This window comes from Maylandia zebra, linkage group LG9 (genome assembly GCF_041146795.1).
Source record: "Maylandia zebra isolate NMK-2024a linkage group LG9, Mzebra_GT3a, whole genome shotgun sequence".
NCBI classification, from domain to species: Eukaryota; Metazoa; Chordata; class Actinopteri; order Cichliformes; family Cichlidae; genus Maylandia; species Maylandia zebra.
In genome coordinates this window covers 18,953,339-18,974,181 of record NC_135175.1, presented here as the reverse complement: position 1 = coordinate 18,974,181, position 20,843 = coordinate 18,953,339, and the positions used below count along the sequence as shown (strand labels likewise).

The 20,843-nt window shown below is 40.3% G+C and overlaps 1 protein-coding gene across 5 annotated transcripts in view; it reads left to right on the top strand.

Annotated features, from left to right (window-relative positions):
* Positions 1 to 7,082: 7,082 nt before the first annotated feature.
* Positions 7,083 to 20,843, top strand: part of neto1l (neuropilin (NRP) and tolloid (TLL)-like 1, like) — a 76,731-nt gene continuing 62,970 nt past the window's right edge. For 4 of the 5 annotated variants that reach the window (XM_012917946.3, XM_076888114.1, XM_004546593.4 and 1 more), the window contains exons 1-4: positions 7,084 to 7,847; positions 8,562 to 8,618; positions 8,730 to 8,864; positions 9,242 to 9,490. In XM_012917946.3, the coding sequence (XP_012773400.1) occupies positions 7,820 to 7,847; positions 8,562 to 8,618; positions 8,730 to 8,864; positions 9,242 to 9,490 (469 nt within the window). In that variant the 5' untranslated portion in view covers positions 7,084 to 7,819. Of the gene's footprint in view, positions 7,848 to 8,561; positions 8,619 to 8,729; positions 8,865 to 9,241; positions 9,491 to 20,843 lie in introns of all 5 variants that reach the window. The other variant, XM_076888115.1, reaches the window with a different exon arrangement.

The window sequence follows — 20,843 nt, the reverse complement described above, 5'->3', positions numbered from 1 at the left end:
TTCATTTGTGTCAATATTTCTTTGGACCACATACAGTAATGAGAATTCCAGTCAAAAACTAACAAATTCTGGTTCAGCACTAACTCCACATCATTTATCTGCGTAATATTTCATAAATAGAAAGGTAACAGACCTCACATAAAAGTGTTTGAAAATGGGAAAGTTTGTATAAAAATGGCTGTAATTCCTAAACAGTTACAAACAATGCAAAACTTCAGTAAACAACCCTTTGAAAAAAAGCTGAAAATCTGCTGTTCGAGCCCATATTAAATGTATGAATTTAAACCCATTGGTCTACATGTGATTCTACTTAACTCTAGACAGACAACACTTGGGAAAAGTAATTGAAATTGTGGAACATCATAGTAGTTTTGAAAATTTGCTTCTGTGACTTTTTTGCCTAACGGTGGGATCATCCCTAACACGATTAAGTACAAGTTAAGGCTAGGGAGAAATTGTGTCATAATATGTGAAATAAAGCACGAGATAGGACATGTTTGTTAACATTTTGCCTGCCTGTTGCAAAAACCATGTAGGACTGCAAGTTCCAGAAGAGATTGCATTTGCCTCTAATTATACTTTTGCAGTAAGTTAATCAATCAGTTAATTGGTAAGACAAAATTGAAAATTAACATTTTACCGTGATATTAAAAATCTCAGCACCTTCCACTGTTTGACTTCAGATATACAACCTCAAAGTTGGCATAAAGCTTTCTCTCCTCTTTCATTTAGACAAAATTATTATTATAGGCATCAACTGGTGCACTCTGCCCCAGAAAACTGAATTTGTCACACACCAGTGGTACAACTACACAAATCAATGAGTAGGTCAAGACTTTTTCACATCACACAGCTTCTAGACCAACACTGCCTGCAAGGGAGATGAGAAAGCTAATATTGGCGAGTCGTGTAATGTTATGTAACAATTTTTTTCTCCTTTCACAGATGAAATTAAGATGTCAAAATGTATCATTCTTAAATACAGAATTTGATGATAGCTGGTGTAATTATATTTAATTTAGATTATTTTATATAACTGGATTTTTATTGGATTTTACCCTGATTAACTTTTTTAAAGAAAATACATGCTTCTCTGTGACATTTTCCACTGCACTGTCACTGAGTGCAGTGTAACTGCTAACTGAGTGAAATGTACCATGAGCAAACACGGTGGTTAGTCACAATGTGAAAACTGTGCAGGCATGTTTAAGGGTGAGATGATCTTAGCAGTTATGCTTTATCTTTAAACACTGGGTCAAATATAAAAGGTCATCTCTCTCCACTCCACGGAGCTCACCTGGCGTTTCAGCGGAAATGATCTCTGTCCATGCCAGCTTACAGTGGGGCATCACTGAGCACAGGATGAGGGCGGATAACATTTTTACACTTCCACAGTTGGTGAGGAAGTGAAAATTAAAAACCAAAATACATATTTATAACAGTTATAACCTGAATGACCTCAACATGTTATTTCAGCTGACACGACACTTCAGTTTTTCAGTTTCTTTTCATAAAATTTGCAGATTAACTACTTACAATTTGTTATTTTTTAAGGACAAAATGCATCTTTTATTTTACAGCAAGTGATCACTGATTCTGTATCATGTGGACCTTATGATTTACAACTTTATAATTTAAAGATTAACGTCACTAAATAGACCCTGTGCACAAGAAAATGCTAACTTCCTGGTTTGAGACGGGATGTAGGGTTGTACATTTCCGGTAGCTTTACTTTGCGGTCAATCGCTACTGCGAAGATATACTCCAAAATCATGTCCAAAACTCGAAAACAGAAAGATCGTGTTAAGTTACAAAGAGCAGAAGGTGGGAACACTCACCACTGTTGTGTCATAAAAAATCTAATGATCAATTTTGACGTTTAAAGAGTTTAGAGCGATCAGTTGTTTACATCACTCAACACAAGCAGAACTGCATTATTGCAGCAGAAGACACATCGACCACATTCAGAAGCACATCTCTGTATAGTGACTGGTCTTATGATTTAAACAGGCAAATGTTCAGCATTCAAACTACAGGTGAAGAATAGTCAAACCAGATGTTTCCCCGTTATGTGATATCAGCTAGTCAAGTACACACCTACACAGCATGTTAACAAACCCTGAAAAAAAGCCACACAAAAAAATGAATGATTGCTGGTAAGGGTTTCTATACATTAGTATTTACGAAGGGTATGTTGTGACTTACCTTCACAATTACAGTGGTCCCTCGCTATAACGTGGTTCACCTTTCACCTTTCACATTGTGTCCTGCGTCCTGATCGCTGCAGACGATCTCCTCTGTGACGTCTCTCCTGTACAGTACAGAATCGCTGCATCGATCGCCTGCAGTGTGCAGGCGATCAATGCATGCGAACAGCATGTGGAACCTGCAGAAATCAAATTGGCTCGTGATCTGACATATGTCAGACTGACCCAGTCAGTCACCGGTGAGGGCGGGAAAATGGTCCCTAGCTGGTCGATTGTTGCGTCTCTTCAGTAAATACAGAAACAAATTTTCGTCCAATTATAAGTATTAAGTGTTTTGTTTAATATCTTACTCTTTTTTGCATGACGAAATATTTTGATGTCATGTGGATATTAAATTTTTTATCTTTTAAATATAGCATATTTCCTCAAAAATAATATTATTAGCTAATGACATCTCCCTTACCTTTCAAAATACATGTAAGCTGTGATTCTTGCATCATTCCCCATACAGTATATCAATCTAAAATAACCCCCTTTTTAGGCGGTGGTATGACATTGGTGACTCTTACTCCTGCGCTGGTGTTATTACCCGCAGAGTGCCAGTCCACAGTGTCCGTGGCACCGCCCCCCCCCCCCCCCCCCCCCCCCCCCCCTTCAACGTGGCTAATGAGGTCAAATGACGAATTACACAGTCGGTTAAACAAAGGGGCTCGGGACTTCATCCACAGAACAGATTGCAGAGGGTATGTTAGTGCAAATGCTGTGAAACAGCAAGCCATTGCTTGCTTCATGCTTGAGTGTATGGGAAGAATGAAGGAATGAAAGGCATGTGGAGGAAACACTGAAAAAGAATTTGCTGAAAAGTGGTTAAAATAAAGGACTACACGCAGATGTAATTCCTCTCAATCCTGTAACTAGAGCAGAAATCTGCAGACCAGGCGTAGCAATTCAGCAGACATTTAGGTTCATAGACAGTACAGCTGCCCCTCTTGGGCTGAGATTAATTGCTGGATGGATAAAGCTACAGTGATTGACAGATGAGGAGAAACACTGAAGGGACTGAGAGAGATGAATGTGGAGCAGTTCGGAGGGAAATTAGTGCTGAGTGTTTAAAGTTTCTCAGATTATGGTTCGCTGGAACCAAATGTTTGGAGTTCATCATGCAAAATATGATTGAAGGTCATTAGAAGTTATCAATTAACACAATCAGTGGATGAGTTGTAGTCATTGTAGGTGGGGTTTTTATTTCCTGTCCTACTGACGCTGTTAACCCCCAAATACGTATCCTGAGAGTGATGCTAGGAGTGTGCGCTGCACAATATTGTGTCCGGTGTCCTTATATTTTAAAATATTCACCCCAAGGGCAGGTAGCTCACGTTGCATCCATCTTTAAATCTAATAGTGTGCCAAGGTAACAAATCATGTTTGACCCCGAATGTTCTATAAACAGCATCATGTATGCGCTGTGAAGCAAAATAAGAACAAAGTCAGGCATCAATTGCACTCAATTTTACAGCTTTGTTGAATGTATTACAGCCTTGGCATCGACTCGTCACCTCTAAGACTGTCAGGTATTTTTATTTGGTAAAATTTATGTTACCTTCATAAAACACTTTTGGTAATTTCCAAACTTTTCTGTAATAGTTAGTGCACCAGTATGAACAAGCTCTTTGACCAAAATGATATTTTTAATGCTAAAGTGTAGTTATTGTTGTTATCCATGAATTTTCAAATTTACTGTTTTACAAAAGAGCAGGAAAAAATTGCAATGCACGTCATTATTTTTTGATTACGATGCCAAATTACAGTTATTTACTCCCATTCCTGAACAGAAAAATTTGTCTTAGTCATTGAATGTTATGATTAATTAATGTCTGACTTCTCCGACCTGTTTGACGACTCAAATTTGGGTAAAAGGATATGAAGTCAGTTTGCTGATAAACAGATAAAAAGTGCAGAAAAACAAAAAAAAAAGTCTTATTTCTTTACAAATTCAGCAACATGAAAACAAAGATTCCTTGAAACCTTACTTACTGACTGTTAAAGAGAAAATGATTCATTGGTTAATCCAGAAAATCGGCATCAGATTAACATTTAATGAAACTTATTTACAGGATAACTTTAAATCTCCTCTATATTAGAATTTATCTTCTGCAAAAGTGGTGAGTGTTATTCGTTTCTCCCGTTTTGTTTGTGTTGTATGTCAAATATAATTTGCCTTCAATCTGATTTTTCACACCGCACCCTGTTTGCATAACTCAAGATGCTCTTTTTCTTTTTTTTTGACGAAGAGCCCAGGACCTAAAATGACATGCTGTATTGCCAACAAACATAAAACCACGAGTAGTTTATGGGTTATCATCTCATGGAATTATTTTCTTACTAGCTCCAGGTGCAGGGCCAGGATAAAGGCAACCTATCGCCAGAGACCCAGACAGCTAATGTAGCATAAAGAGCAGCTCAAAATTTGCCCGTGGACGGAGCAACCCTTTCTTGTAACTGGGTCTTGCTTAATGAACTACAAGGCGCCTCAAATGACAAATAAATTGTGTTTTTTTTAAGCCAACACGCTGCTCATTGCATCACTAATAAGGTTAATTTGAGTCCCAGTGGGCAAGAGGCATTAGCCTAAGTGTTTATCCGCTTTAGCACTGTCCCCTGTTAGAATGACAAAAAGAAAGTGTGCTGGCAGTGTCATTATAATGACAGTAAGTAGAAGGTGAATGCCTAATTTGCACATGAGGTCTGAGCCAAATGAACAGGAAGCAATCGTGAATTACTCTCTGTTTTGCGTATGCAGCAGAGTAATATACTTGTTGTGAGTGCATTTTTGCATGTTTTAAATGAAACTCATGCGCCTTGATGGGGTTTTTTTGTTTTGTTTTTGGGGGGTTGAGGGCACAGACTGTAGGAGTTAAATTGCCTCTAGACAATGAGCAATCGTGAAATTTAACTGAAGATGAAACAGCAAACAGAGCAGAACATGTGTAATGAACGACTTCATTGAACTGGCTGTTTAGTTATGTGCGTGCTGTTAGTAAAATGTATAGTTCCAGACCTGAATGTTCCCAATTCCCCAAACTGATTACAATTACAAATGTAGGTAAAGCCGACACAGCGCAATACTTATCTTCAGCCAAATGATAGACTTCCTTAATTAAAAATGGCAGACTTTGAGACTGCTGTTGAATGAATTATTTCTCTGATATTCTCCCACTGCCTCTGTGCTACTGAGTCAAAGAGGCGGTTTATGTAGCTAAACTGGAGGCTGCTGTTAAATTCGCTAAGGCTACTCTTGCATACAGTAGGCTAGATAAGCCTCATTTGAATAATACCCATGTAGCTCTGCTGCTTTATCTCCGAGTTTACCCATCAGAAATGTGTGCCGTTGTGTTTATGAAGTTGTCAGATGGCACAGCATCACTGCTGATCAATAACAAGCTTTGGGCACTGCATTGTATGATATTATTGACATCCCTTCAGACTCGAAGATCTATAATAAGCTTTGCCTTTGCTGAGAAATTGACATTTTAAAAAAATTTTCAGCATTTTTGTGTGTTTGTGAGATTTTGGAGGGAGCAGAGCGAGCTACACTGTGTAGCGGGTTACAAGTTTCATGGGAGTTTTTTGTACAGTAGCAAGAAAGTGAGTGGCTAAGCTTTGGTTCGTGTGTGGGGGTCCAAATCCCAAGTCCATTAAATCACTCTATAACAGATTAGCGGGAGCCTATTAGTTGAAAAGAGTTGTGAGATTTTCCACTCCCACATGTATTCTTGAAGTCAGCGTGGCACCTTCAGAGTCTACATTACCTGCTATAAAACCAAACAGTTTTAGAGTGAAGAGTAACAAGCCAATCTCTGGAACAGGATGTAATTAAGAGAAGGACGTTGGAGGCGATAGTGAATCTTTATCTTACAAATCTCAGGTGGGTTTGTGACCTAGAAAGACACACAGAGGAAGAGGGAGACAGGAAAGGAAACAAAGTTGTACAGGAGTATGTCATGCTGCAAAAGATGAGACATAAATGTCCACTATCGCGAACAGTTCTGTTGAAGCTGATCGCAGTTGCGGGGCAAATGCAAACCAGTAACAATAACAAATGCACAGAGAAACCGAGTCCAAGTTTGCCACTGCAGTAGGAGTATCTGAAGATGGATATTGTCTGATGGGAGCCAAAAACTATTTTGGGAGCCTGAGCCCCTGAGTTGTCCCTGGGCACCCTCTGATCAGCTTTGTCATCAGGTGTGAGAGTGACTACACAGTCAGTAGAAGAGTGCAGATGCATCCTGACACTCACACTACAGGAAAGTCGCTGGCACGGTTTTAGAAAAAAAGAAAGAAAAGTGGAGTTTTCTCTGTGTCCTCTTATCGCTCCAATTTCTGTAGAAACTGGAAACATGAAGTGCAGAATTTCTAAAGATGCCATCCTTGGTCACTTGTTTGTGGATGACAGGTGTGTTGTTGTTCTATATAAACTACGTTAGCCTACTTATGCATTTTAGGATAGCTCCCAAACACAGCAGAAACAAATGGGTGGATTCTTAATCTGATAAAAGAAGGCGATGTGCATTTTTTTCGACCATTGAAATATGACTTGAGATTCCTTTATGCTTAACAGTGCATTTTCCGTTTGTTTAACCTCGCTCCTTCGCGTTACTCGACTGTTTATTTCATTTCCAATCCCCTTTGCCTTTTCTGCTTACCTTTCCCTTTTTATGTTGCGCGGTGGATCTAGTGAAAATGAATTCTGCAGCGCGTGCTTTATTGTTCAAACACGTGCGCGTGTCGTGTGTGTGATGAAGTCGTGTCCTGGAGAACTTTTCGATGCGTGCGTCAAAAGTACGTGAGGACTGTGGCGCATTGGACGGCCGTAGTCGGTGGTGAATGAACGGGAGGAGGAAGAAGATCTTACATTAGCTCCTGCCGGCTGCGGGGACTCAGGCAGTTGACAGAAACCCAGGCAGAGGGACTCAGTGAGAACAACACTGACAGCTTTTTTGGGGAAACACGGGGCGACAAATGAAAGCCAAACAAAAAATCAATTAATTATTATTATTTTTTGTATCTGTTTGGCAACCTCTTGTTTTCCAGAAGATTTTTACGCAGCGCAAAAGAGTACAGAAAACGCCGCAGAGATGAGTGTTGCGTGGTTTTACGTGCTCTTGAAGGATCATCTCTCTTGATAAAGGGACCAAAGCGGACAAAACAAGGTTGCCCGTGATATTTTCTAAAAGAAGATTGCAAAGGTGGAGCGATTAGAGAAGGGCTGATGAAGGGACTATTAATCCTTTCAGTGCATCAAACGTGCCAAGGGGTACTAGAAACGTTTGGATGGAAATCGGGCGAGTGTTTGGAACTGTTTTTGGTTTTATATGAAACTGGTGATTAGTAGTTGTTGTGACACATCTGGAAGGATTTTTTTCTCTCTCTGAGATTTTAATAAGGAGTAAAATTTCGCTTTTTTTTAACCCACCACCGAAAGGTTTGATAACATGAGCGATATCTCTGCGTGAATACTCAGAAACTTACATCTCTATCTTTTTTCTCTCTTCAAGTATTCCTAATCTAAATGGAATTAGTTGAGCCTAAAGCCGTTTGTGAAAGGAACAGACATGCTACATGGGCACAGCTTCCATCACGGTAAGACATCCGTATTCACCAACTGAAGCACACTTGCTGAAAAGCTCTTAATGTTTGTCCTACCCAAGCGCAAAAGCGGCATGATAATCTTTTAATCAGTTTAGACGGACTGTAAATATCAGAGCAACAGATCGAAATCAACATAGGAACAAAATGGTGATTCAGTAGGGATAAACAAATATGAGATGAAAAACGGATGCACCGCATCCTGCAACCTGTAAACTCACAGTGAAGGTCACAGTCTTAAGTTTTTTTTTAACCTCCAGTTTTATTTATGGCAGGAAATAGTCATATTGAGATTGTTGCAGTTTGTGATGTGGGCCTATCGTTTAAAAAAATATATAATTTTGAAGCCTTTGGCTAAAAGGGGCTTTATATAGGTGTAGTCTTTGTTGGAAGAGACTTTTAGTAGCAGCCTGTAGGTTATGTTCTTACGTGACCTATAGGTTGCGTGATCTATACTATTATTATTATTATTATTATTATTATTATTATTATTATTATTATTATTATTGGAGGTATTGTGTGTTTTTTTAATTCCTTTAGGTCGGGACCAGGTTGTTACATTACGTACATAAATACAGTATTAATACCTTTGTTCCAACCTAAATGAAAAAAACAAACAAAACAAAGACAAAAACTAGTGTAATTAAAAAAAACAAAAACACCCCCCCAAAAAACCCCCAATATGAATTCATCTTTCTTTCCTTACAGTTGTTGCAAGTCTACTCATACTTGGGTTGTGTGGGGCAACAAAGAAGGATACAGCAGGTAATAGCCATCACCAGCTTGTCTTTTTGGTGTCCAAATGTCCTCTGTTCAAATTTATATGTATATGCTTAACACTATCAAATACATAATGTATGTGTGTGTATATTTCAGTGAAAAACAATTCTGGAGTGAAGCCTGCAGGTCAGTGTGGAACGTGGGTAAAGGAAGCAGAAGGAGGGCTCTTCACTTCTCCCAATTACCCAAACAAATACCCCCCAGACACAGAGTGTGTTTACATCCTTGAAGGTAAATCATCTCTTTAAACACAGCAGTAGTGAAGAAAAAAAGCCAACGCGATCTAGCTGTTTATTCTCAACTAAAGCACTACTGAGGCTATCCTCAGTGAGTGATGATACACATTGGACTGATTGGCAAGCCTAGAAAGCCTTTTTTAAATATAAAAACATGTTTTTTGTGTGTCAGTGCACATAGCCTCATTAATGTAGTACCAAAGTGAATGTGGAAATAACATCTCTCGTTATTTAGAGATGACTTGACTAACAGCCAGAATTTGAGTTGAGCGCTGATAATGAAAGAAGCTGAATGTTCATCGATGAAAGCATGACTAATAGTTTACGCCATTCTTTGTGCTAGGTAGTAATTATTTCCATTGTGTCTTGCAGCTCCCCCAAGGCAGTGTATCGACCTACACTTTGACGAGAATTATTCAATCGAGTCCTCTTGGGAATGTAAATTTGACAACATTGAGGTACGAGATGGACCGTTTGGCTTCTCCCCGATTCTCGGACGGTACTGCGGTCAGCACAGCCCGCCTGACATCAGGAGTAGCGGCAGATATCTGTGGATAAAATTTGTTACGGATGGTGAACTGGAAGCAGTGGGATTTTCGGCAAGTTACAACTTTACTGCAGGTATGATTGTTTTTGTAGCTTTTTAGGCTTTTTTTTAGACTTCCTTTATAAGCATATTCAGAGTTTATAGCTCTAACAGCAGGTTCCCAAGTGAATAACGAACATCATCTGGGGAGCTCGGCCTTGATATTTGTGGAAGCCTCTTAGAGTGTTATTGATTGTCTGTCTGCACACGCTCACTGTTACCATTGGCATTATGCTGTCATTGGCTGGGACACTCTTGTGACTGGTTGGCTCGCTCTTGTTTTTCTCTCTATATGTGTAGAGACATGGAACGGTTTCATCAACACTGATTCACAGGGAGAAGCTAACCTATCTGTAGTGTCGAACACAAACCTTGGCGTTTTTTAATTTACCTCATCTTTGGTCGTGATAGCATTACTGAAGCAGCATGAGGATTGGTGACAAAGAATCAGGGCATAAGAATGATTTAATATTCACTCACCCACACTTGACTGGGTTTAATAACACTGTCAACTTTTTTTTTTTAGTGAGTCAAAGGCTTGAAAGACATAGTGCCAGGAAATGCATAGAGTATGCCAATTTGTCTCCAAACCTTCTGGGGCATTTTACCATCGGATATTTGAGCGTGTCACTGTTTAAATAATGAACACATGCAGTACATGAACCTTTCATCTGAAAAACACGCTATTAGCTGCAGGCAGTTGAAAAGAAAGCTATTGGGGTGAAAAGGGAGAGAGCTGCAGATTTATCTCCGATTGCTTTGTGGAAATCCGAATGGTGAAGCTGTTCATAGGAAATTGCGGGTTTCTACTGTATATTGACAAAGCAGCCTGGGGATAAACCCAACTTTTACCTCAGGGAAGGGTTTCAATTTCATGCTGTTCATACTGACTCCTCTTCACCTCAGCGCACACTGCAGTACCATAGCCTTGCCCATCGTGTCATTCTGTTCTGTTGGCTTTGGTTTATCTGAGTAGGAGCACACCATTAAGCTCGCTCATTAACACAAAGATTCTTTTGTATTTATGTTCGATTAGCTTTACCAATATTCTTCAAAGGCAGATGTCAACTCTTGACCAAAATTAATAATTATATATGAGATAAGCACTGTTTCCAAAATGTTAAAGGTGATCATAAAATGTCAAAATAGTAGCATTTTCTGAGTTTTTACCCTGACTAAGTCTGCATAGCTTTGTTTCCTAATGGGTGTGAATAAGAATTCACATGCGGTAATTGCAATTAACATCTGTACTGTAATTTTTCAAAATTGCTCTGAAAAAGAGTTGCACATAAAGGATGTTTTTTTCATCCCTGATAGTTAAAGACCCCTCTTTTTTCCCAGCGGTGTGTAATTCAAGTATTGTTTCTCCTTCCTGCTTCTCTTGGGAGTCCTATTGAAAATTTGCTTAGAGAACAGTGAAAAGCTTTGCCTCTTGACTTGACAGGACATATCTGAGGCATATGATTTCCATAATTAATGAAGATAAAAGTCTTGAATTCACTCGACTCGATACTCTGAAATATGGCAGTGTGAATAGTGTCTCACATCTGCAGCTGCTCTGCTAACCATGCTAATTTACACAGCCCTCCTCTCATGAATGGAAGCAAAAGAAAAAAAGATGTGGCAACAAAGCTGACATGAATCATCTCCTCTCACTCTCTTTCCTCAGTCATTTTAGCAGCTGCCAGATAAAGAAAAAATTGTGCCTCTCCTTCACATTCTGCTACTGTCCTTTCAGAGCTCTTGATGACTAATTCGGTTAATACAGCAGCCAGTGAATGAATAACCAATGACTGGAATCTCCAGTATCTAATGTCCTATCATAGATCTTGAGGTACTTGAAGTCTGAAGGTGCTATGTATTAAATTTTTATATTTATATAAGAGATTTAGCAGACAGTAGAGATCCAAATATAATAGTCTTTGATGCACTTAACGTTCCTGTTGATGTGACTCACAATTTAGTTGTCAAACACGTTACACCAAGATTCTTCATACTCAGTGTATTGTGTCACAGAACTTGTACAGCATTCTTTTTTCCCCTCTTCAAACTGTGCTGTAACTTGTTTTTTGCAAAGAAATCAAAGTTACGTTGGGATTTGACAGATATTTTGGAGGTATATGTACAGTAGCTTCCGACTCAATTACTTACAGTCACTCAGACACATTTTTAATTACAAGATTGCCTGGCACTTTTGCAGGATTTATAATGGAAGCTTACCAGGCCATGGCAAGCTGCCTGTGTGACTCACAAGCGAGCCACCTGACTGAATTAGAACACCTGACACATATAGAGGTTCCTCACATGACATCACTCATACCTTGCACGAGAGTTGTCCACCATATTGGATGTGATACAACTACCAGTTATGAGGAAGAACTGTGTATTCCACATGAGCTGTTACTGGATGCTCCTGGCTATCACTAAGCACAATCAGTTGAAAAGAGAGGGCTGCACCAAAAACCTTTTTGGGATAGGTGAGACTGGGTCAATTAGCAAAAACAAAGTACTAAAAATTGAAAAAGTGTGACGCAAAGAGGAAATAGAAAGCATTTGTAAAGTCAAGTAGGTATGTGAAAAAAGAAACCACAAGGAGATTAATGGCAACACATTTTTCTTTCACGTTGACTGCCATCAACCTCCAGCAACCACTTGCCAACCAGTTTGGGAGCATGCGTATTTTTCTTGCAACGGGTGGTTGGTAGATTGGCCCAGTCCAGTCTCGAGGCCTGTCTGACTTGGACCTAATTTACTTGGCCTTACATTCTCCAACATCCAACATGGCTGATAAGTTAACTTCACCTACTTAGCTGTCACGTAAATGCAAAACCTCATTAGGTTCCCCAGCTCCCCAATTGCAGCCATTTGAGACATGGCCTGTATAACACATAAGTCACTTAAAGTAACATTAAGAAAAGGATCTATGTGTGTTTGTGTGTACTGCATGCAGAAACCTTGACTTCCACGCAGGCTCTGTAAAAAGAAACTGCTTCTGAAGAGGGAACAGTGACAATGAGTTACAGACAAATTTCTTAATCTCACTTTGAATTAGAGGCAGAGTTGCATATGTCTTGCTGTTTATGCAAAAGAATGAAGTTCAGACTTGCTAGTCATGCTATTATCTACTGGCACCCACAGTGCAAGAAGTAACCATTTTGCAGCCTTCACACTAAGCTAAAAGGTTATTGGTCATACTGGCAGTAGCTTAAAGACATGTGAGTGGCTTCAGTCTTGGCAGCGAACTCTTTGCAAGAGAGCAATTTCACCAGCGTATTTGTTAAAATGTCACACTAGTTTCTCAAAAACACCAAAATGCTGTACACTTAGTCTTGACATGTAATCTTAATACCACTTTGAAACAGCACGCAAACCTCAGTGTATCTCAGAATTGATCACATACTGCTCAGTAATCAAGTGAATATATAAAAAAGCCTGTTTAGCCAGAGGGGATTGAGACTAAATAGTGATCAGCAAATATTCCAAAACAAAACTATTTTAAGAAAGAAGAATAAGGCCTGAGGCTTCCTGCGTTATAACTTATGGTTTTATTTTTGTGTTAATCTGCCTTTTTCATTACAGTGCCTGATTATACATGTATTCATGGCAGAACCATAATGTAATTGTGAACTAGTGACGAAATGTAAAAGTGTGATACTGAGCCATTGTGTGCAAAAGCCCGTTGTGTGGTGCTATGAAAGAAACTATAATGAGCGCAATTTAGTTGTCTGTCATAAAAGCCAGCACAGTAATAAGCTTGTTATATTTTAAAAGCACACGTGAAGTTGTGGCCAACAGATTTGCATCATCCGTGGAGGTCAGCGAGAGAGCTAATGCATTAGGTTGACGGGCAGCCTTCTAGTAATATTGTGTAATATAAAAGTACAACGTGTGCAGCAGGGGAAATTACTCAGTGGAGGAGCTGTGGTATGTGTGTTTCTGTGTGTATGTGTGCATTCAAGACTGCTGGGGGATTTCAGCAGCATTCTGCTATTCAGGTTGTCCTAGGGCGCCGTGACCTTGGACCCTTGTGGACTGGTAGATTAAGTGGTGTTTCAGCACCTTAAGCGAAAGCCAGAGCAAATAAAAGCTGCAAGTTCTCCCGCCTCTTGCTCCCTGCACTCGGCTGTTTGCAGAGCCAAGACCTGGAACTGAGACAGATGCTGTGTGGTTTGTGATAAAATATGGAGACTGTGGTGCTCCATGAAAAGCGACCATACATTTATAATGTTGACTGTTTTAATGGTTTTCGTTCGATCTTTTTGAAATGTGCCGCACACAATCTAATATTCCTCATCGTTTAAATTCCACAGGAAACCTCAGATGTTAATCGAACATCTTCTTAATGTTTTCTTCTATTTAAAATTTTAACCGTGCCTGGTAATCAAGATGACACTGAGCGATCACAGTGCTTCAGAGCCAACCGCGCTCTAACTGGGCTGAGAATTATTTTGAAATGAGTCAAATGGCATTTAGTATTATATCTGGAATAGGATGTATGGGCCCATCACAAAGGAGGCAGGGTCATGAGATTGAACCTAGATGGGCTCAAACAGGAAAATTGGAAATTGAACCACAGAGATCGACTTGTCTCTCTTGGAAGCGGCTGAGTACAGCGACACCATCGCTGGGGCTGGGTAGAAAGTTCAGTAACTTCCCAGTAACACATCTCTTTCCAAAGCCATTTGCCAGCAACTGACATTTAAATGTTTGAGTCACATTTTATTTAATTGCATCCACCAAACTCTCAGAGTGAACTTTCTAAAGACACTGACATTCAACAGACAGGCAAAGAGAGGTAAATAATCATTCATAATAGTTGTAATTTATGGTATTGTGTGTGGAAAGCGAAGTCACATAGGTGTTTTAGGCTGTAATAAGGACAGTTTTAGGGGAGTTTGTTCAAAGTTTGCCTGTAGAGAGAAGTACAGGTCTGGAGCATATTCTACATTTGTCTGCAAAAACTCACAATATGTCATGAAAGTGTAAAAGAAAGACAAAAGTGGGAGTCATGGAGTATCTATCAGGATCGTATTATTATGTAGCACTTCTGTGATATTCAGTAGTTTGCAACACAGTTATTTGCCATCCATCACAATATCTGTGTAACCGGAGAGGGAAAAATAACCCTCAAGTGACCTGAAGTGTGTATTTATCCACTGCACCATAGCAACTGATCTACTGTTTCAACCATTCAGTTATGTGTCAGTTTAGTTAACCAACACCCCCTATTGGGTCCCACTGGGTAACCTTCTTATTTCTCCTTCTCCACTGTTCACTTTCTTCACATTTATTTGATAAGCCCCACCACAGGAAGTCATAATGCAGTGACTCTAGTAAGTCTGAATCCATTTGAGTAGCTCCATAGTTTGTGCCAATAATTAGCACGATGAAGCAGTACAATGTTTTGCTGTATCGAGGTATTGAATGTAATTGTTGTCTGGACTGCTCTCTCCTGATAAGCATTTTCTTCCCCGACTGCAAACTATTGTTAGCTACTGCAATTGTTCCTCCTAGCTCTTTTCTCCCGAAAGACAAAAAGATGATGCTTTTCACGCTACAAAATCTTTTTCAAGTACTAAACATGTATCCAGTTGTTGGCTGATAACACTTAGTTCAAACACATTTCAGTCTTGTAGTGTGTGCATGTGAGATGCGGTCCACTTGCCATCATAAATCTAATAAAAACATTGTCAAAGTGGTATAGCACCTAAGGTAGTGGGAGTTAAATTTCATTTTCCTCGGCCCAGCAGTGGTAGGGTTTCAAATTCAGTGGAGCACAGAGAACAGGTAGAAATGGAGAGAGAAATCTCCCATGGTACACTTTTGGGTGTTCCCTTAAGACCTCAGTGTGTTTGCCTGAATAAGATTCTTGCATGTAGTCATTACTAATAAATCACAAAGCCACCACCAACAACAAAATGATCTCCCTCCTTATGTTTTGCTCCAGTGCTTATTGCCATTAGCGCTGCCTACAGTGCAGGACACATTCTCTGGGAGTTTCTTTTCTGATTGTTCAGGGCTGCCTGCTGTTTCTCTGATTATTATGGGTCTTTCTTTTCTTTACTGGAAACACATGTAGGTGTACTTTTTTTTAACACACTCCCCATGTGTTATATTGTTTCACCAAAGGAACGCTATCAGGCTAAAGGCTTTAGCAAATAGAAAATAACCTGTGTTAAGAGAATAGGCTCTCCTGCGTATTTTCTTTTCTAACTTTTTGTTTTTGAGTGGTGGCTGCCAAACAAAAATCTAATTTCAAGAGGAATCTCATGCGCTCGCATCAGGTGAAATACGTCAAACGACAGGTGGTACGTCCGAGCTCAGCTAAAGACTCCCTTCTCTCTGCGCTGAGCAAAATGAGACGGATTGAGCGAGTTAGCATTACAGGCACACCTCTTGCAGCTGTGGATGAGGTCAGCCGTGCCCTCGCTCCCCTCATCTCATCTCTCTCTGTTTTCAGCTAGCACACTACCTCTTTTCTTCTCTCCTATTTTCTCTCATGCTATGCATGGTTCACACCAAGTTTATGAAAGGGAACAGCACACAATTCTTGCGCTTTCTGTGATGTGAAAATTGCAAATTTACATGCAATTAAAAGGTAAGTCTCAAATATTAAAACCCCGTTTCTATCATTCCGATTTATGATATTTACACCATATTGCTTAAATAAGATACTAACTTGGATTTTTCCCTTTAATTACTCCCTTTGTAGAATTACGGTTGGTAACTAGCTGGTTTGTTAGTGGTTTTCTCACCAGCTAGATATATAAGCTATCTTGTAAAACTACATATGTTGGAAAAAAGTGATTGAACTTAGCTGTGCCGCTTTCTTGTGTGACTGTTCATCTGCCCCACTCAACTCCTCTCACATCCTTTGCTCTGATATTACACCTTGCTCCTTCCTGCTCAGCAGTGGAATCTCAGCACAGAGTGTTCCCCAGCTTATCAGACAACAAGCCTTCACTCAGGGGACAACCAGTCAGAGTTTATCGCTCTTGTGGAACTTAACTCACTGTCCAGCGGGATGGCTGATATTTACGTCCTCTGGCTGTTTCAGCCACTCCTAGCCAATTACGCTGCAGATCAATCAGCAGCTCAGCCTGCCTCCTGCTTCTATCCTCTGTGGCGGTTTGTTAGCCAGGCCTGCTGTTCAGCTACAGATGCTTCTGGGGTCAGGGCATCTCTCTGTTGTAGCTGGAAGTCTGCAGTAATGTAAACCATGCTTGGTGTGGGGGTTTATTTGTGGTGTGGTGTGGGGATTGGAGTGGGGTGTGTGTGTTTGTGTGTGTGTGTGTGTGTGTGTGTGTGTGTGTGTGTGTGTGTGTGTGTGTGTGTGTGTGTGTACATGTGTTTGTCTACACCATGCAACTCTCCAATCTGTACCAAAATCTTGGCTGCCTTCCTGTTCAAACCCCTGTGTCCTTCCTGTGCGACATCCACAATAGAGTGCTCTATTGTGTATGCACGCTGTGTTTGCTACATTGTGCACATGATGCATATGGTCTCCACTGCATTGGAAATTAGCTCGAGTGTTGTAAGGCTTTTTTTTTTTTTGCATTCTTCCTACCTCTGTAGGTATAACAGCTTGCCTAGGGCTCTTTGTTTCATTAGCCTATTGCTGTGGTGGATCCATGGCTGTCATGCCGAGAGCCCGACTCTCTCCATTATGCTGTATTAGGCAGGAATGAGATTGAGCTCTGTGTTTTATCTCTGTACACATTAAGGCCTCAACCCATCGAAAACGTCTAAGAGAGTTATTCCCTTAAGAGCAGATTGAAAAGGTCTTTTGATTGTTGGAAGGTGAAGGAATTTTGTTTGTTCATCACTCCTGATTTGCACCTCTGATTCCATATGGCATCACAGAGCAGACTGCTTTGCGTGCTTGATGGATTTTACTTTTATTTTCATCTTCTCATCAGTAGGACGCTTCCTCAGGGATGAATGATGAACGTTCTGTTTTCATTATCTACACTTTTGCTCCCCCATTTTCTTACATCCAGTTTGGCAGCGGCTTGGACTTTAAATTCCCAGCTTATCATCTAAGAGCAAATGTCCGATTCCAAAGGGACCTAAATCACATTTGGCTTCTGGGTAATCTAATAGGTAATGGCAGGCTTTTGTTTGGCTACTGGAAGAATGATGTCAACAATGAAGGAGGGCATCCATGATGGGATTATGAAATGTGGAATGTCAGTAATCCTCGTAATATTGCAGAATAATAAAATAGTTGCGGATTCAAGCAGATGGCCACACCAGTATATAATATTCCCTTATAGAAAATGACAATAAAACGAGTTAATGGTACATTTCATGAACTAATAGTGCAGCTTGGGCCATATACCAGCTACTCTACTTCATACACTGCTGAGACCGTGATGGAGGTTTAATGTATATCATTACCATCTGTTAGGCTTACGGGCAAACCGTGACAAGTGGTTTATGGTTTACAACTGAATGAGTTTCCTCCTATTTCAGCTTATTTCATGTATTCTTCTTTTCAAGGTTCAACCAAGGAACAAATACTCAACATGATTATAATGGAACAAAATGTTTACACAAAGCAGAGCGCAAAAGATAGACTGTATTATGTTCAACAAAACTTGAGTTTGCCCGCTTAGTTCAGCTGCCTCATCCTGCCTTTTCTTATGTGTGCAGAGGGTTACTATGGCGCCCAGAGGATCCATTAAGTGAGCTTGCAGGGTCCTAAACTGTTCCTATAAGAAAGGCCAGTTTAAATTGGACCGCTTGTCGTCCTAAAGGTGCATGTGACATTTGGTTTCATAGAGGTGTAAACCAGATTGCACGATGTTCCGTGTTATTTTGTCTCAGTTCACTTTTTGCTTGAGCTGCCAAGCATTTTTCTCGCTCTGCATCCTCGAGTCGCACACCTTGACAAAACTGTCAAAATGACAAACACGAATCTCCTTTTACCCTCGTCAAAGCTCGAATTGCTCATTCGTCTACGATTTTTGAGGTTCACGCAAGAGAATTTTATTTCCTTCTCAGACCATTGACTGTACACCGGCGTGCTCCAGCAGCTCATTTAAAGCCATCTTCTTTCAGTGAGCGACTGAAGTCTTTCTGGCAGAATGGAAGGACGTGGAAAAGTCAGGAAGTCAATCGTGTGTGTTCGTCTGCGTTTCTTTCTCAAACTAACACTAACAGTGTGTTGATGGCATGGCCTTGCTGGCATTTTCCAATTGGCAAGCTCGATTAATCACGGCACTCCTATACAATGCGACGCACATGGCCACCCACTGTTGCTGGCTCTCATTATTCCCCAACACGGGAAAATGTACAGCACGGAAAATGGAGGCAGAGAAAGAGCAAGACAGGAAGGGTATATATGAGTGATAAAAGTAACAGGGAGAAGAGAACAAGAGACAAAGATGGAAGAAATTAAAGGAGGATTCAGTGATACAGAGAAAGATTTGGATTGCTGTGAATAGGTTGTGGCTGCGCTGTGAGGAAGACTGATAAAAGACTGGGGCTGCTCCATGTCCCCTCAAGGCTTCTGCTTCTATCTGAATATTCATTGAGCTGACAGTGGCTTTTCTCGCCACCATCTATAAAAGGATGCCAATTGGCTTTTACCTTGTGGCTTCTAATAAGCCCGTGTGCCTAACATGCATACAAATGACTCTTCGTAATACACAAATGCACATGCTCGTTCCTGTAACCTTCTCACGAGCGGCCTCAAAACAACTTAAAGTACCATGACGGTTTACTCTCAGTAAGTTTCAATTGCTGTGCATTAAAGATATTACATTTTTTTTAAATGCCACTTGTTTGGCTGAATATCTCCGGGATTGAAATTGAGACTTGCTGACTTTATCTGCTTTCCTGCATGCAGTGTGATTGCTTATTCTTTCTTAATAATGAAATATCTGATCTGCTGCAGGGGTTGGGGGGGGGATTGTTTCAGGAAATCCTTCAGTTTGTCAAAAAGCAGATTATTCATCCATTCAGCACATTTATATAATTTTTATTCAGATATGATCCAGGATAGTCAGGTTTGCAGTGATTTTTTGTAATCACATTGCATCACTTTGCTCGGGGTTGCAGATATCTTTGTGAGAATAAATGAGTTCGCTGGAGAATCTGTATTCTGCAGGTACAAGATCTTTCCTGTGTAAACGTAATTTTTAAGGCTGGCTGTCACTGTCCACGTATATGGCCGTAGACATACAATCTTGTTCTTGTAGCGTGTGTGTGTGTTTGTGTGCAGAGGATATTTCTCATCCAAGAGTTGAGTCAATCTGGATTTTGGTTGGGCGAAACTGCTCAAATCTGTATGCTGCTCCTAATCCCTGTGCACAAACACAGACATACACTCTGGACCTCCGCTGAGCAGCTACATCTGAACCCTCAGATCTAAAAATCCTTTTCATTTTGTCCTCCAGTTTATTTGTAGGGGTAGTGTTGGTCCTGGGTTTGTGTGCTGGCAGCAAAAAAAAAAAATCTCCATGTTCGTAAGGAGGAAAGCCGTGAAGAATAAAATGATGGGAAGTAGCTGAGCAGCAGGGCTCTATCTTCAAGTGGAATACACACACAGCACAATGCTGCACACATTTTGTCCGTTTTATACACCGGACAATCTTAAATATTCAGACGTAATCCGTTTTGGGGCTCTGCTGGTAAAATGTAGAATTCAAGTGCGATTTGAATCATAGTCCTTTCCCTAGATAACTGGGTGCCACAAGGACATAATTTCCTTTTTCTTAAATTAGAAAAGATGAGGTTGAATCTGCAGAGCTCGGCTGAAAATTTTGTCTCCCTCTGGGCAACACTGTATTTCCTGGTATTTCAAAAGTCTGCCAGCTTTTACCTTCTGACTTAGTAGATATTTCACACTCTGTCTCTGTTGTAGAAAGGGAGATTATGTGTGTAGGTTGCTGTACCTGTGGGAAATTACTTCACCTACCACTTCAGAGACATTTGACTAATGTTTTTGTTGCTTGACATGAACTGAACCACGCCACATGTAATGAAAACACCAGAGCACAGCGAGGTAAGAGGGCTGGAAACAGCATTATAGGGTCACGCGTCAGAAGGAGAAATAAAGAAGAGTGGGAGGTAGAAGATGAGATTAGATTTAAAACCTCCCTTACAAAAACTCCTTGTGTGTTTGTAGCTTATAGGAGAGATTGACTGTGATCAAGAAGAAAGTCTGAGTCATTGATTTTATCGTGCTCTGCCTCTGAAGAGCAGGGCTTTGTGGAAACTTATATTGTAGTAGAAAAAGCTCAGTGAAAATGCCTAAATTGAGTGCTTGGAGAGGAGGGCTTTGGTGTGGCTTAAATATTCATTTGCTAGTGGCAGTAGCTCTGGAGTAAGGTTTTAGCTCCAAGCAGTGGATCTCTTGACACACTATTTGTCAAACATCAG